General features: G+C 42.6%; 2 protein-coding genes across 5 annotated transcripts; one reads left to right on the forward strand and one right to left on the reverse strand.

Annotated features, from left to right (window-relative positions):
- Positions 1-141: 141 nt before the first annotated feature.
- pbx2 (pre-B-cell leukemia homeobox 2) lies at positions 142-7,525 on the reverse strand. Of its 4 annotated transcripts, XM_062538790.1 has the most exons (9): positions 7,182-7,302; positions 6,140-6,318; positions 5,940-6,013; positions 4,129-4,373; positions 3,665-3,855; positions 3,111-3,246; positions 2,836-2,980; positions 2,327-2,424; positions 142-1,044 (listed from the first exon to the last, which is right to left on the reverse strand). In XM_062538790.1, exons 3-9 carry the CDS (start codon positions 5,986-5,988, stop codon positions 964-966), a joined length of 945 nt encoding a protein of 314 aa, XP_062394774.1. In that variant the 5' UTR covers positions 5,989-6,013; positions 6,140-6,318; positions 7,182-7,302; the 3' UTR covers positions 142-963. The 4 variants fall into 4 exon arrangements, with proteins under 4 accessions (XP_062394774.1, XP_062394772.1, XP_062394771.1 ...); XM_062538788.1 differs by lacking the exon at positions 6,140-6,318 and having other exon boundaries at positions 2,327-2,400; positions 7,182-7,525; XM_062538787.1 differs by lacking the exon at positions 6,140-6,318 and having other exon boundaries at positions 7,182-7,523.
- On the forward strand, positions 7,392-12,725 carry LOC134082799 (G-protein-signaling modulator 2). Its single transcript, XM_062538792.1, has 6 exons — positions 7,392-7,527; positions 8,365-8,526; positions 8,979-9,537; positions 9,785-9,941; positions 10,210-10,475; positions 11,173-12,725. The coding sequence occupies exons 3-6, from the start codon at positions 8,989-8,991 to the stop codon at positions 11,305-11,307; spliced, it is 1,107 nt and encodes a 368-aa protein (XP_062394776.1). The 5' UTR covers positions 7,392-7,527; positions 8,365-8,526; positions 8,979-8,988; the 3' UTR covers positions 11,308-12,725.
- The last annotated feature ends 673 nt before the right edge of the window (positions 12,726-13,398 follow it).

A 13,398-nucleotide genomic window follows, 5' to 3' on the forward strand; every position in this document is an offset into this window, starting at 1 on the left:
GTTTATGGTTTCGAGTAATTAAGAGAATCTCAGGCAGAACCGCAGAGGAGCTTGGAAGCTATTTTTAACCATGACAGGTGCTCGCCTGCGCAAGTCTGACCCATGTGCTGTGTAATGGAAGCAAGCTCCCTTCACACCAGGTTTCTGAATGTGTACACAGACAGTCTTTATTGTAAAAGAGGTAGAGAATACAGGTGTTTCACTGTACAGAAAAAGACAGCACTGTTGATATACTCATTCAAACCATATATAGAGACAGCAAACTCACATCATTCATATAATAGATCCACACAAGCCCAGTAAAAAAAGAGGAAAACAAAATACACACGCACACACACACTCACACACAGAAAAACACAATCTTTGGATTATCTCTATTGCCCCCTTCACCCAAGTCAATTCATTTCTATCAGAGCTCTTAAGAAACGAAAGAAGATAATAGCAATGATAAAAATAACAATAATAATAATAATAATAATAATAATAATAATATAGCATTCATGAAAACTGTCGTGATGCATTTTTCTCCCATTCCTACAAGCATCCAGACACGGCAGTAACTAGTGGAGATAATGTTATAGTGGAGAAAAAAAATATCCCATGATCCTCTTTGTCTTCCTCCCGAGCTCCCTTTCACACACACACACAGAAACTTCACCCTCAACCCAATACACACGTACGTACGTACACACACATACACTCTCTCTTTCATACACATTTACAGACTTACATACACTAACAAACACTCACACACACACACACGTAGTGAAGAAGCATTTTAACTGACTTGAAAAATAAGGTGAAAACTGCAAAGTGAGGGTAACAGGTGTGGCGGGGTGATTTAGGATAAAGAGTGACCATCATTCAATCTGTCTAGTCGTCGGCGTTGTCATCGTTGTTGTCGATTAGGTGTGTCTGTCGACCGCGAGCCTGGCGGGCTGGTTCGGAGCGCGGCCACGTCCATCAGTTGGAGTTGTCCGAGTGGTCGCTGCCGGGCGAGGCGGCCGACGGCGGACTGTTCTGATCCTGCCAGTTGCCATTAGTCTGGAAGGGATGGAAGGTCATGAAGGACAGGGAACCACACGCTAACACACGCGCAACATGTCTCAACTCCACAAGGCTACAGATCATTAGGATCCTTAGTGTCTGCACACTGCAAAGGGCCTGCTCTACCAAAAACACGCTGCCAATCACAGCACAACATCCACCGAGAGCATCAAATAGACCCAACTTCCACAACTGATTCTAATGTTATTAATAAACTGGCACCTTTTAACCCTCTTTCTTTGGATGAAGTACTTCCACACAATAGTACGGTAAGCCTCTTTGGATGAAAACATATCTGCTAAATCATCAGTGTCTTCTGCATGTAACACAAATGTCCAATTTGTCTTAAATGTATTATTACATTCACATAGTAATGATCATTTGAGCCTAAATCTGCCCAAGACGGGGCAGTCACAAACTGGGGACTATGGAGTGCCAGCTTTGGTCAGTTCCAGTTGCACGTCATACTATGGGGTAGTATGAACATGTGTCATGTGTGCTATGTTCAGAAAAATCTATTTTTACGGCATGAACAACAAATGTTCCAAATGTATATAATAATAATCAAATATCTATCAAGATCCGGTACATGATACCTACTCCCTCACTACTAAGGCAGAAAAGTCCTCCCACATCAAGCTTGAGGTTTAGTGGCATTAGCCGTACAGAGGAGCAGAGTGTTAGTTTGGGAGGGAAAAGGTGCCAGAGGAAGCATTTTAGCACTAGCAGGTCGGTCATTTGAGTTTGGCACGGGACGGACTGAGGCTACAGAGTCATGCGCTTAATGGCTTCCTCACCCGGCTCTCTCTGGGACTATACAGTCTGTCTGAGAAACCCGATTGAGAAATAGAGTCCTATCAGAGAGAGAAAGGACAAGGAGGTTTAGCCCGTGGTGAGTGAGAAAACACACACAGATTCACGCACACACACACACAATGTGATGACTGACACACACACACACACACACACAATGTGAGAATTCAAACAAGAATGCAAATACACCAACACAAAGACCCAGACGCACAGAGACAAAACCAAACCGCAACAGTCAACACATAACTCACACTACAATACAAACACACAGAATGAAGCTCCAGTTGATAAACATGCAAGTTATTAAGCATGCGAGAAAAACCACACAGATAGAACACACAAGACCACCGCACTGATCTATAACAGCAGCAACACAGACAAACACAAAACAGACAGCTGCCACGGCGACATGCATTGTGAGGTCACGGAGTCCCATGACGCTGTGCTGACAGCATGCATGCACTACCTGAGCTCCCATGTGATAGGCCGGCTGCTCGGCCCCGTTCATCGGAGGCACTCCCAGGAAGAGGTCAGCCGACCCTGACAGGGAGAAGGAGCCAGAGCCTGAGAGATGGAAGCAGAGAGGAGAGCAGACGAGCCGATAAGCTTACTGACTGCCCTCGCCCTGACCTACACAACCACAACCAGCCGCCACTGACACGTCACCGCCTGCTTCTCAGGCTCCTGACGACTCTCTCACCACCACCCTTCTGCTACTGTGCAGTAAGTGCGCTTCACTTGTAGTGATCCAGCAGATGTTTGTATCCATAGCGAATAACAGTACAAATGCAGGGCCAACAGAAAGCTCTCTGAAACTACCCTGGCACACTGCCCCAGTCTGTGTCAAAGTCAATTTTTGCGCACTCGCATCGACTGGCAACTTCACGTTGACTCAGACAGGGGGCCAGTAAACAGGACAACTCAAACGAGCTCTGTCTGCCTGGACTGGGGGCGTGTCCGGCGGGGGGGGCTCACCGGTGGAGTTGGGGGTGTGCGGCGAGTCCTCGCTCTGCTGCGTGGCCCCCAGGGCCGTCTTCATGGCGTAGATATTCGCCTCTTCCTGGAACTTGCCAATGTTCTTCTTGTAACGGATCCGCTTGTTGCCAAACCAGTTGGACACCTGTCAGCGGATCCGGATGCCCGGATAGAGAGGTCAGTGTTAAATTAGGCATGCCGCGTTGTTGCAGGGGCATAAACAGTCCGAGTGGGGAGTGGGTGGGGTGGGGGGGGGCGCGGCGCACCCTGCATACCTGTGAGACGGTGATCCCACAGCCCTTAGCCAGCTCTTCCTTGGCCTCCTCACTTGGGTAAGGGTTGGACAGGTGCGAGTAGAAGTACTCGTTCAGGACCTCTGTGGCTTGCTTGCTGAAGTTACGCCGCTTGCGCCTAGGGGACGGGAACATACACCACTTGACTAACTGACCAGCAACCAGGCAAAACTGACTGATGCGACACTGATTGAACAGACTGGTCCAACACTGATTAATCTGCATCAAAGCGTTCTGGACTTAAGCGCTCGAAAACGGAAAACATCATTCACTGATTAAAGAGACCATACTACCATGCAAAAGTTTGAGGTCATTTAGAAATGTCCTTGTTCATTATCATTTCAAATCTTTTCAAAGCCAATTAGTTGCACTTGTTTTGGAACATTTACAAATTTAAACTCACAACATGTAGCTATGTCATGTATGCAGCATGAACAACAAGGTAATTTCTTAGAGTCTCCAAGAAAACAGAGAAGAACAGCAAAGTGGTAACCTCATAGCCAACGTCCCCGGTCAGAATAAACAACTGCACATACCTGGCGTCGAGGAAGCGTGAGCGCAGGATCATGACGGCCTCGCAGGTGCTCTGCTTCAGCTGAGTCTGGATGGCACTGAACTTGCGGTGGATAATGGCCACCATGCGCTCGATCTCGCGGGGAGACACAGGCCTTGTGCGGGACTGCTCCCGCAACAGGTTCATCACGTGGGTGGTGAACTCGTTGCAGGCCTATACACACATACACACACACACACACACACACACATACACAGACATCAACTTTCCAAGGCTGCACCTAATTAGCTTTTTCTGATATAACCATTGACAATATGCAACAAAAAACTTCTTAAATCTCCTGCAAACTCGCATAAGACGAAGCATTTTAAAATTTCAATTGGTTTGTGTAATATCTGGGTAAGGGCAATGAAACCATCTGTTACTGCGCCAACAGCTTTTTTGGGACCCATCCATGACTGATTTGTGTCTCGACAGGATACATACCTGCTCATATTTCTCCAGCTCGGTGTGATAGATGGTGCGAATCTGGCTAAGCTTGCTCTTGTAGTCAGAGTGCTCCAGTGAACTGTCTGGCGACATCCCGCCTGAACTGGTCGCCGCGGACACCGCGGCGGCAGCCCCGCCCCCTTTCTCGGGGCCTGCAACACCTTCAGCCAACAGCATGTTGTCCAATCGGACGAGCTGGGGATCTGGTGGTTCCTCCTCCTGAGCATTGCGCATTGACAACCCTAATCCAAAAAGAGTGAGGGAATCTTCAGACAAATAATCTTACAATTTTGTTGTTTTAGCAAAAAAAAAGAAAATGGGGCTGTAACTTGGAAAGCTGTTCAATTCAGATATGATGAATCTGTAAACTGAACTGAGACTTTATTTTCAAATACAAAATATATATATGTGATATTTGTGCTTATTTTAGCTTATTGCAATTGAGTAGAGGTACAGAGACCTCAAGAAAGACATATAAAGTTCACAATTTTTTTTTACTTTGAAACTGGTATTTAATTCCAGGGCCAAAGAGTTTGGCATTCGGGTCATTCCATGCCAAACGTACAAATGTCCCCACTCGACAGTCACAGATTTGGCTGAAAAAAATCAAGGTTGTTCACACACTTCTTAATAGGTGTAGTCCCAAATATTAGCTCTCTACTCCCAACACTGTTGTCACAAAACATGTTTTAGCAACTACTCCGCCCCTGCATTTTTAAGCAGTGTTTTCTGAAGAGCCATTTTCAAATTGCTAATACTATAAAAGCGTTTAAGCTAGCTCATTCAAACTTCCCATGCTTAAAATACGCTACCATGACTCGAGGAATATGGATTTCTAAAGGTGTTGCTTGGGTCTATCATAGTATTTGTGGTGCTTGAATTTGCTTGAAAATTTTACTCTATGCTTTGTGGCTCTATACTCTGTATAATATACAGAGTATACATTGGAAGGTCTGTATTCAATCTCAAGGTTCTACCTTAAACATTTAACTTTCCACAGGCCTTCAAAGATGCTGCCACAAAGCATAGAGTAAAATTTTTAAGCAAATTCGAGCACCACAAATACTATGATATACACAAACAACACCCTTGGAAATCCATATTCCTCAAGTCATGGTAGTGTATTTTAAGCCTGGGAAGTTTGAATGAGCTAGCTTAAACACTTTTATAGTATTAGCAATTTGAAAATGGCTCTTCAGAAAACACTGGGGGGAAGTGTGTGAACAACCTTGATTTTTTCCCCAGCCAAATCTGTGACGGTCGAGTGGGGACATTGTACGTTCGGCATGGAATGACCCATTCAGAAAGGTGCAAGACATTAAAGATCACAGCCCATAATGTATTTAACCAAACTACATACTATAGATGCACAAAGACTTCCAGAAATTAAGATTAGAAATAGGGCAAACTGCTTCAATCCATTCACAAATACACAACCGGTACACTGTTTCACATAACACATTTGTTACACACTTAAAAGCACAATTCAAACTGTTAAATATCACACTGGTGCATTATTATCTAATCATGGTCTGGTTCATGATAGAGGGCAAATACTTTATTATTACAATGTAAAGAGTAAGGTTTTAATGTAACCTAATCTACACGATTGCACAAGTTAACAGACAGACACAGTTAGGGCAGTGCACACAAGATATCCAGAAGCAACAACAAGCGACTGCTTTGTTCCACAAACTTCAGCCAGCCTGGCGCTCAAGCTTAGAATGGTGTCAACTTTTACACAAATGAAAGGTTCGGACATTTTTCATCAATATTAAACACATCACTTCACTTCACCCAGGACTTACCAGTTTTTTCTTTTATCTCACATAACACACTGAACAATGCAGGTTTCATTCGATGACAATTCAAAGCATGTTTTCTGTGTTGGGTGGAAGAACAAACGGATAACATTAAAGGTTAGCCATGGATCCTGCCCTTGACAACGTAACTTAACTCAGTATAACGTATTTAATCATTTTATCCAAATGTTAGGGAAAATCCTCACCTTAGCACCGCAATTCTTGTGACAGCCAAATGGTATTTAGGACTTATGCATAAAAGACCCCAGTGCTTTTGTTTTTATTAGCTAGCAACCTAGCTTCTGGTTGGTTACCTTGCTAGCTTGTCAGATTTTATGTGCGCTGGTGTTAACTGAGGTTAGTTTTGAAGTTCAAATCCAGACAACTGTTTGGAAACGGAGTGGGCAACAATGAAATGGGGAGTAACACGTCTGTTCATAAAATGGTGTAATAAAACTCCAACTTAATAACAAAATATAAACAAACAAAAAATAACTTCATGAATGAATTTGGCTGGAAATGGATGGTAGCACTGAAAGACATACGCTCATACTAAATCGAACTGCTAAATGCTTCCTTGATATGATATAGCAAAAAAAAACCCTAAGTTGATAGATAATTATGTAGTATGCCATCCTATGCATTTCCGCAACATTTCTGTGGTATTTTCAACACTTAAAAACATTATCGTGTAACTTAATGTCATTCAATGTTGCCATCAACTTGAAAACATAACATGTAAAGCCAGCTAGCAGAGGTGTTCAATAATATCAGTGTGCTAGCTATCGTTAACTGCTTTATTGCTGGTGGAATGCTCAAAGACTAATTAGCTAGATCACTGCCACAGTAAGTAGCTCTGACTAGGACTAGCTTTATTTGACTTAGCGTCCAAGCTAACGAACCATGTAAACATAGCTGACGTTAGTTTGATAACAACTTAGTCGTTTCAAAGCAGGTACTGCAAGCACAATATCTAAAGCACTAGTTTGAGATCCACCAATTCACCATAAGGACACGCTTTTAGCTAGGTTTTCTTGTGGAATCAACTAGTACCAGTTTTCAAAGACAGTTTGTTCCGCTAGCTACCACCAGGAGCTAGGCAATTAGCAACAGCCTGCTAATGGTGGTTAGCAAGCTACATCCTAAAGTCAGAACTTTTTCTTAAAACGAACTTCACTTTTGGGCTGGGTGCCAGGAGTTGCATTAGCGTTACATCTTCCTTGCCAATTAAAACATTATGGTGCTTACTTTGCTTGGGCTTCGTCCAAACTTTGGTCAGTAATGGTCATGATTTGTTGCAAAATATCGCCAATATCCCTACGGCTCTCGTGTCCATTTTCTGATCCTTCGAGGCCTGATTCCCCATCGGACCGATGCTGAGATGTTGGGTGAACCGAGTTCATTGGATGCATACCGGTAGGCACGTTCAAACCAAGGCCCCGGCCTGAATTGGGACCATTGCCCGTGATAGGCTGCTGCTGTAACATCCCGAGCGGTACATCAGCTGAACTGTATGGTCCTGAGATTACACAATGCACCCTGAAAAAAAAGAGCAACACACAGGGTCCCCTAGCGATTCACAAAGAGAGTGGAGGTATGTTAGAACCACATAAATGGTTATATGCAACCAGAATTGCAATACTAATTACATGTTTGGGACATTATATTTAATTGTTAGGAGATCATTTATATGGTGGACTTATTTATTTATCTGCGTGTCTACATATTGGCGGGTTTTATGTCATGATGGGCCTATATCCTCGCTTACATCAATAGTTTAATAACTAGGCCTACTTCTATTTTAAACACACTGTTTTATTTCCCTTTTTAACCTGGTGTTTGCAGTTGCACTCCTTTTTTTTGTTTTTTTAAAATAGTATAGCCTATTCTGGTCAGTTTTTAGATGGAAACTAGATATTTAAGAAATTCTGCTTTACTTCAGGATCTAGGCTACCTGACACCTCATTTCACTTGCCCATTCTTATGTTAAGTAGCCTAGCCTGTCTTTTAGCCAATTTTTTTTGTTCAGCTTTGTCTACTTCTCGTTTAGCTGCAAGTCAACAGGAAGTCTGCAAAACCGCAGATTCAGAGTCACACAAACAGCTAGGTTTCAACATGCTATTTCTATTCAACAAGCTGGTGCAGATCTACTGCAAGCACAGCACACCTCCCCCAGGCTATAATTCCTTGGGTCATTTCCAACAATATTCTTTTGACAAATATACAAAGAAACTATTTATTGGTGTTCATTGTAGGCTACTTGTATGCTGCTTAAGAGCATAATGACAGCTTTCCACGAGTTTGTTTTAGTGATATGGGCTAAATAAATAGGGGTGGGTCAGAAGAGGAGAGGAACAGGAAGAGACTGAACAGACAGACAGAGTGTTAAGTAGAGCATGTTGCAACTTCATGTCAACTTTCCACTTGTCAGGAGCATTGCTGAAGCGTTTTTGAACGGGGAAAGAAGTCATGTTCAGCGTTGTGTCCGTTCACCCTAGGAGATGATGGTAATCAAAAGTAATTTATGATAAGAAGACAATACGGAGGCATTGGAAGTCATCTAAACCATCTCCAAGTTAAGCGTGGGAAGAAGGTAGGCGACGAACTTAACACAGCCTATCACAAATACCTGGGGTGGTAATGGCGTGATAGCTTATAGCTTGTCTATATAAGCACTGCTATATCACTGAATAAAGCTGTAGATAGCTTTGTGTTACTGGTCTTCATCCCTTAGATTGCTGATAAAATTGTTTCAGATTGTGATCTGCCCATGCGTGAAAGTGTGGGATGTGGTGTGGGTAGCCTTACTGTACATTACAAAACATTCTTTCAAAACTATTTTTGGTGATGCCATGCCCTTGATTTATGATGTAGGGCAATGCAGTGAATTATTCCAGTTATATGGCCACTGACACATTGTCATATAAGGGAGTAACTGTCATAGTGAAGACATTATGTTAAATTGTTTCAGTCATGTATGTAATTTATAGCTTTACATGAAAGATGCACTCGTTTTTTCACATGTTGTCAAAAATTCTGATTTAGAGGGAGAACAATGGATATGGCAGTGGATGGACAATCCACCAGAAAGGAAGACTTGGAACCTCTCTTCATTTTAGAAGAGGGAGACGACATTGGCAGTGTTATGTGCAATACAAGTATAGTCAACAGCCAAGAGACTGTAAAGAAAATTCAACAAGACAGTGGAGATACCATCAAAGAAAACCACCTGCCTGTAGAGCAACTACAAGAATCGACTACCTGTGAGTCTGAGGACGGGACTGTAAAGTCGAACATGCAAGAAGAGGAGAGAGAAGGTGATCCAGAGAAGGGGACACAGAGGGAGATGGAGACCAAAGACAGCGCGGCTGCTGACATAGACGTGAATAGGGAGAATGAAGCAATGCAGAGAACAGAGGAGAGCGTACCAGATGAACCCCCAGCAGTGGGTGAGGGAGCATCTCACATGCAGACAACTCTTCAAGGCACAGACGCCACAGCCGAGACAAAAACAGAAGTCGTACTAAGGCACAAAACACAACCCAGTGCAGAAACAACGAAAAAGTGTAAAGACTTTTTGAGTCCAGACGATGCACAGAAAAAGGTATCAGTGACCATGCAAAATGACAGTGATACATACTGCTGTAGTTAGGCCTATTTCCTAAATCTTACTTATCTTATTCAAGTTCCTAAAGCTTACGTGACCGTTAACCTTCTTGTTTAACTCTGAAAGGGAACCATTTACCGTCATACTCCAATAGACTTTGTCATTGTATCCCACACTGACCCGTTCCTAGTATTGCAATGTTGACTCTATGTGCTTTGTCAATCATGTTTATTCACCACCTTAGGTCAACAGGTTGAGTTCTGATTTCCCAGACGCCCTGTATGAGCTGGTGTACTCCGTGCAGGAGGGCAGAAGACTGAATGACCAGCGTTGCTCTTTCAGACTAGAAGGGAGACGGAGGTGCTATTCTGAGCCAGGAACCCCTCGCCATAGTAACAGAGGTGACAATACACAACACTGCACAATGATTTTGCTAGTAGCCATTACTTCTGTAACTAAGCTGAGCCAGCATTCGGTCACGTGTAAGAAACACTTGACTATTGCTTAATCACACATTTCCTGCAATGTGGACATAAACCATCAAACACACAAAAAGCATTTTTAACCTAATGGTGAATTTAAATTGAACTTCAGAATTGCGAGGTTATGGCATAATCCACAATACACCATAATCTCCCTTTACTGTATGTTGTCGGCGTTCTCCAACAGTCATGTTCTCCTCGATGACATCACTGCAGAAGGAGGAGTTCTTTGACCTGGTGGCCACGTCTCAAGCCCGGCGTCTGGACGATCAGAGGGCTGAGCCCGAGAGCATTATTCCGATTCCTCCACAGCCCCAGCCGCCCCCAGCGCCCCCAGCTAATGAGCCCAAAGCCTGTGACAGGAAGCTGAGTATCAGGGCCAGTGTGATGAAGAAGGCAACCAAGGCGCCACCTCCTAAAGACGACCTATACAATATGATCCTCACATCCCAAGTAAATGCTGCGCTTTCAGTCTGTCATGAGTCTAGTCGTGTGAGCTGTTGCTGCACTGTGCTATACAGCCTGGAAGCTAGCAGTAGTGTTTTTTTCTTCCTGTATGTAGACATTAAGACGCTGGGGCGTAGTATGTTATGATGCACAGGAACCACTGTGTTTCAAAAAGAACTAAAACAGCACATATGTTTGTTGCTGTGAAAATGTTTCAGTCCATGCATTTCTCAGTGAGAAAGATTATTTGCACTGATGATGGTCTGAATGGGACCGAATATGTTTTGCACTAGGGTAGCACTTTACACTCCTCACTAGTTAGATTAAACTTTGCATCGGCAACATTGGTGTGCGAGTTCTCTTTTTGACTGAAGGACTGTGATACTTGTGGATATAACACACCCACCGTGAGTCATTGGTGCGATACCTCAGTGAGAAAGATGTCTCATTTTCCATCTATTTAGAGATCTGCCAACTTCATGGCATGTTCACATCTGATAAGCTCTTTTCTCACAATACAGATCAAGATATAGATCAAGACTTTTTTATGTCATTGTGAGCCACCAAAGTTCCTGAGATTATCATAGCAGAGAATCGGGCCATTAGTAGATTGTCAGTTTAAATAAACGCATTGCTTACTGTAATTGCATTCAATTGATCCAGTGTTGCTGATTGCTAATGAATACATTTGCGTTCCCACCAGGCCCAGGGCAGACTGGAGGAGCAGCGGAGCAGAGCTCCAGGTCCGATGGATGACGAGGACTTCTTCTCTCTGCTACTGAAGGTTCAGGGTGGGAGGATGGAAGAGCAAAGGACCGAGTTTCCTGACAAATACTGAGGGAAGTAAAGACTGAATGGGCTTATTGTTACACAGAGCCAGACAATGCGTTACAAGAAAGGTCAACATCAAGACAGCCATGTAGGAATTATATCTAAATGTGATGGTGGTAAGCAAGTTTATTGAAATAATCTAGCACCTTTTTGAAGACAGGAGTCTAAAAATAGTGTTGCAGATTCAAACTGAAAAAGCAGCAAAGGTAACATGAGCGATTTCTAATGTTGTGGGCTGACGGAAGGCTGGAGGAGGAAAGGCGCCCTTTTTGTTCAGAGCTCTGTCTTCAAAGTGCCAGTCACCTTTCGAGCATGAAGATGAGGTTTTAAGAGGCCACAGTCTGTTTGAGCTAACCAGCACGAGTCCGTCATAGGCAGACATGTCAGGCTATGTTGTACTTCCCTCTCATTTGGAGCAATCAAACTTACTACTGTATGTATTATTCCTTATGTATGTGAGTGGATGATTTTCAGTTTGTATGAGTATTTTTGGATGGCCTTGATGATGTCTTTATGCAATGCTTATTGAGGCAGCACTCATTTCAAGCTAGTCTTACATGCCTTACTGATCAAGTGCCTGAAATCATTATATTACTAAACTGTTGCTGTCCTAAGAATGTTGTAAATACATTTGATTGTTAATGTTGGTATAATGGTATTACTGGAATATCCTCACGCTTGAAAAGGGTCAACACTTGGATATGTCCAGAACACACGGGTAGTGTAAATAGTAATGTGTTCTGAAATAAATCTTTTGGGATAAATGTCTTTGACATTTTTATAAGGTGAGTGGATATCCACTCCTCTCTTGGCAGGGCTAGTTTTTCTTAAATATTGTTTTAGATTCCCTACAGATCTGTCAATGCCATCCTGCGGAGGTTTGTGTGTTCAGGGGATCTTAATATTGCTATTTAAAAACAGAATATATAGAATATATTGAATTATCATATGTCTGCAGCAGTGTCCTTTTGGAGGTTTCTTAACTGGAACATTATTCAGATTATTGCAACTGTGATAAAGGCATATGTTGCCTTAAATGCTCTGTGAGGGGCTGGAAATGGGAAAATACTTCATTCTGAGAAACCAGTTTCTGTGCATAACCAAAAGTCAACATGTACTGTATCTTTGCCTAATGCACATGTAGACTGTTATGGTTAAACCACTATCACCAAACACTTTTTTTACAAACTGTGTGTGTGTGTGTGTGTGTGTGTGTGTGTGTGTGTGTGTGTGTGTGTGTGTGTGTGTGTGTGTGTGTGTGTGTGTGTGTGTGTGTGTGTGTGTGTGTGTGTGTGTGTGTGTGTGTGTGTGTGTGTGTGTGTGTGTGTGTGTGATTGATATAACTTTGCAAAACTGTTTTAAAAGACCACCTGTAAAATACATTCATTTCAAATACATTCATCTCACAAATAAATAAAAAATGGTACGTAGATCATAAAGAAAATGGTTTTGTGGAATTATTAAATTGCCCTGGTCTATTTATCATGGTCTGTAGTAAATATACTGATTAGCTAAAGACACTATTGTACTATAATTGTAAGATCATGACTTTTCCTATCCATTAGAGACACTGCCTATCATCCAAGTTACATCGGAATATAACTGAATGCTGAGAGGTCGAGAATGAGCTCATATTTGCAACAGATTTTCAGTTATTGCAGCTTCTCAAGATAAGAGGACAAGGTCAGAGTAACTTTTCAGAGTCCTTTCATTGTTACTTTTCTTCAGTCTAAAAGTGAGGGAAGCCTTCTTCTCAACCCAAGTTCAGTCATGTTGGCCATCTTCTTGAGTCACTGCATGACACGTCTAGGCCTACTGTGTAACAAAGGGGTACTTGGCCTCACATTCCCTTCACTTTGTCGACTGGTTTGCTGCAGCCTTCAGTTCAGCCTGTGAGAATTAGCGCAGTCACAGAGGTACAGTTACTTTGATCCCAGAGCTAAATTCCTATCCAATTAACAAAGTGTTCCTCTCAAAAAGTAAAGGATCCAGTAACCTAACCATGTAAACAAAATTACATGACAATTGTTTTGCTTCCATGGAGTCACTTTAGATGTTGTTTGAAACCCTAGAAGGACCATTTCTAAGGTTATCTCTA

The sequence above is a fragment of the Sardina pilchardus genome, chromosome 6 (assembly GCF_963854185.1).
Source record: "Sardina pilchardus chromosome 6, fSarPil1.1, whole genome shotgun sequence".
Classification (NCBI taxonomy): domain Eukaryota; kingdom Metazoa; phylum Chordata; class Actinopteri; order Clupeiformes; family Clupeidae; genus Sardina; species Sardina pilchardus.

What these genes read in the sequence shown, in the direction of transcription:
- LOC134082799 (XM_062538792.1), top strand. Translation starts at nt 8,989, where the DNA reads ATGGATATGGCAGTGGATGGACAATCCACCAGAAAGGAAGACTTGGAA. An exon ending in CCCTCGCCATAGTAACAGAG is followed by an intron (nt 9,942 to 10,209) that starts GTGACAATACAC and finishes GTTCTCCAACAG; the next exon opens with TCATGTTCTCCTCGATGACA. An exon ending in ATATGATCCTCACATCCCAA is followed by an intron (nt 10,476 to 11,172) that starts GTAAATGCTGCG and finishes CGTTCCCACCAG; the next exon opens with GCCCAGGGCAGACTGGAGGA.
- pbx2 (XM_062538787.1), bottom strand. Translation starts at nt 7,420, where the DNA reads ATGTTACAGCAGCAGCCTATCACGGGCAATGGTCCCAATTCAGGCCGG. An exon ending in TTGGACGAAGCCCAAGCAAA is followed by an intron (nt 6,014 to 7,181) that starts GTAAGCACCATA and finishes CACCCAACACAG; the next exon opens with AAAACATGCTTTGAATTGTC. An exon ending in AGCTGGAGAAATATGAGCAG is followed by an intron (nt 3,856 to 4,128) that starts GTATGTATCCTG and finishes ATGTGTGTATAG; the next exon opens with GCCTGCAACGAGTTCACCAC.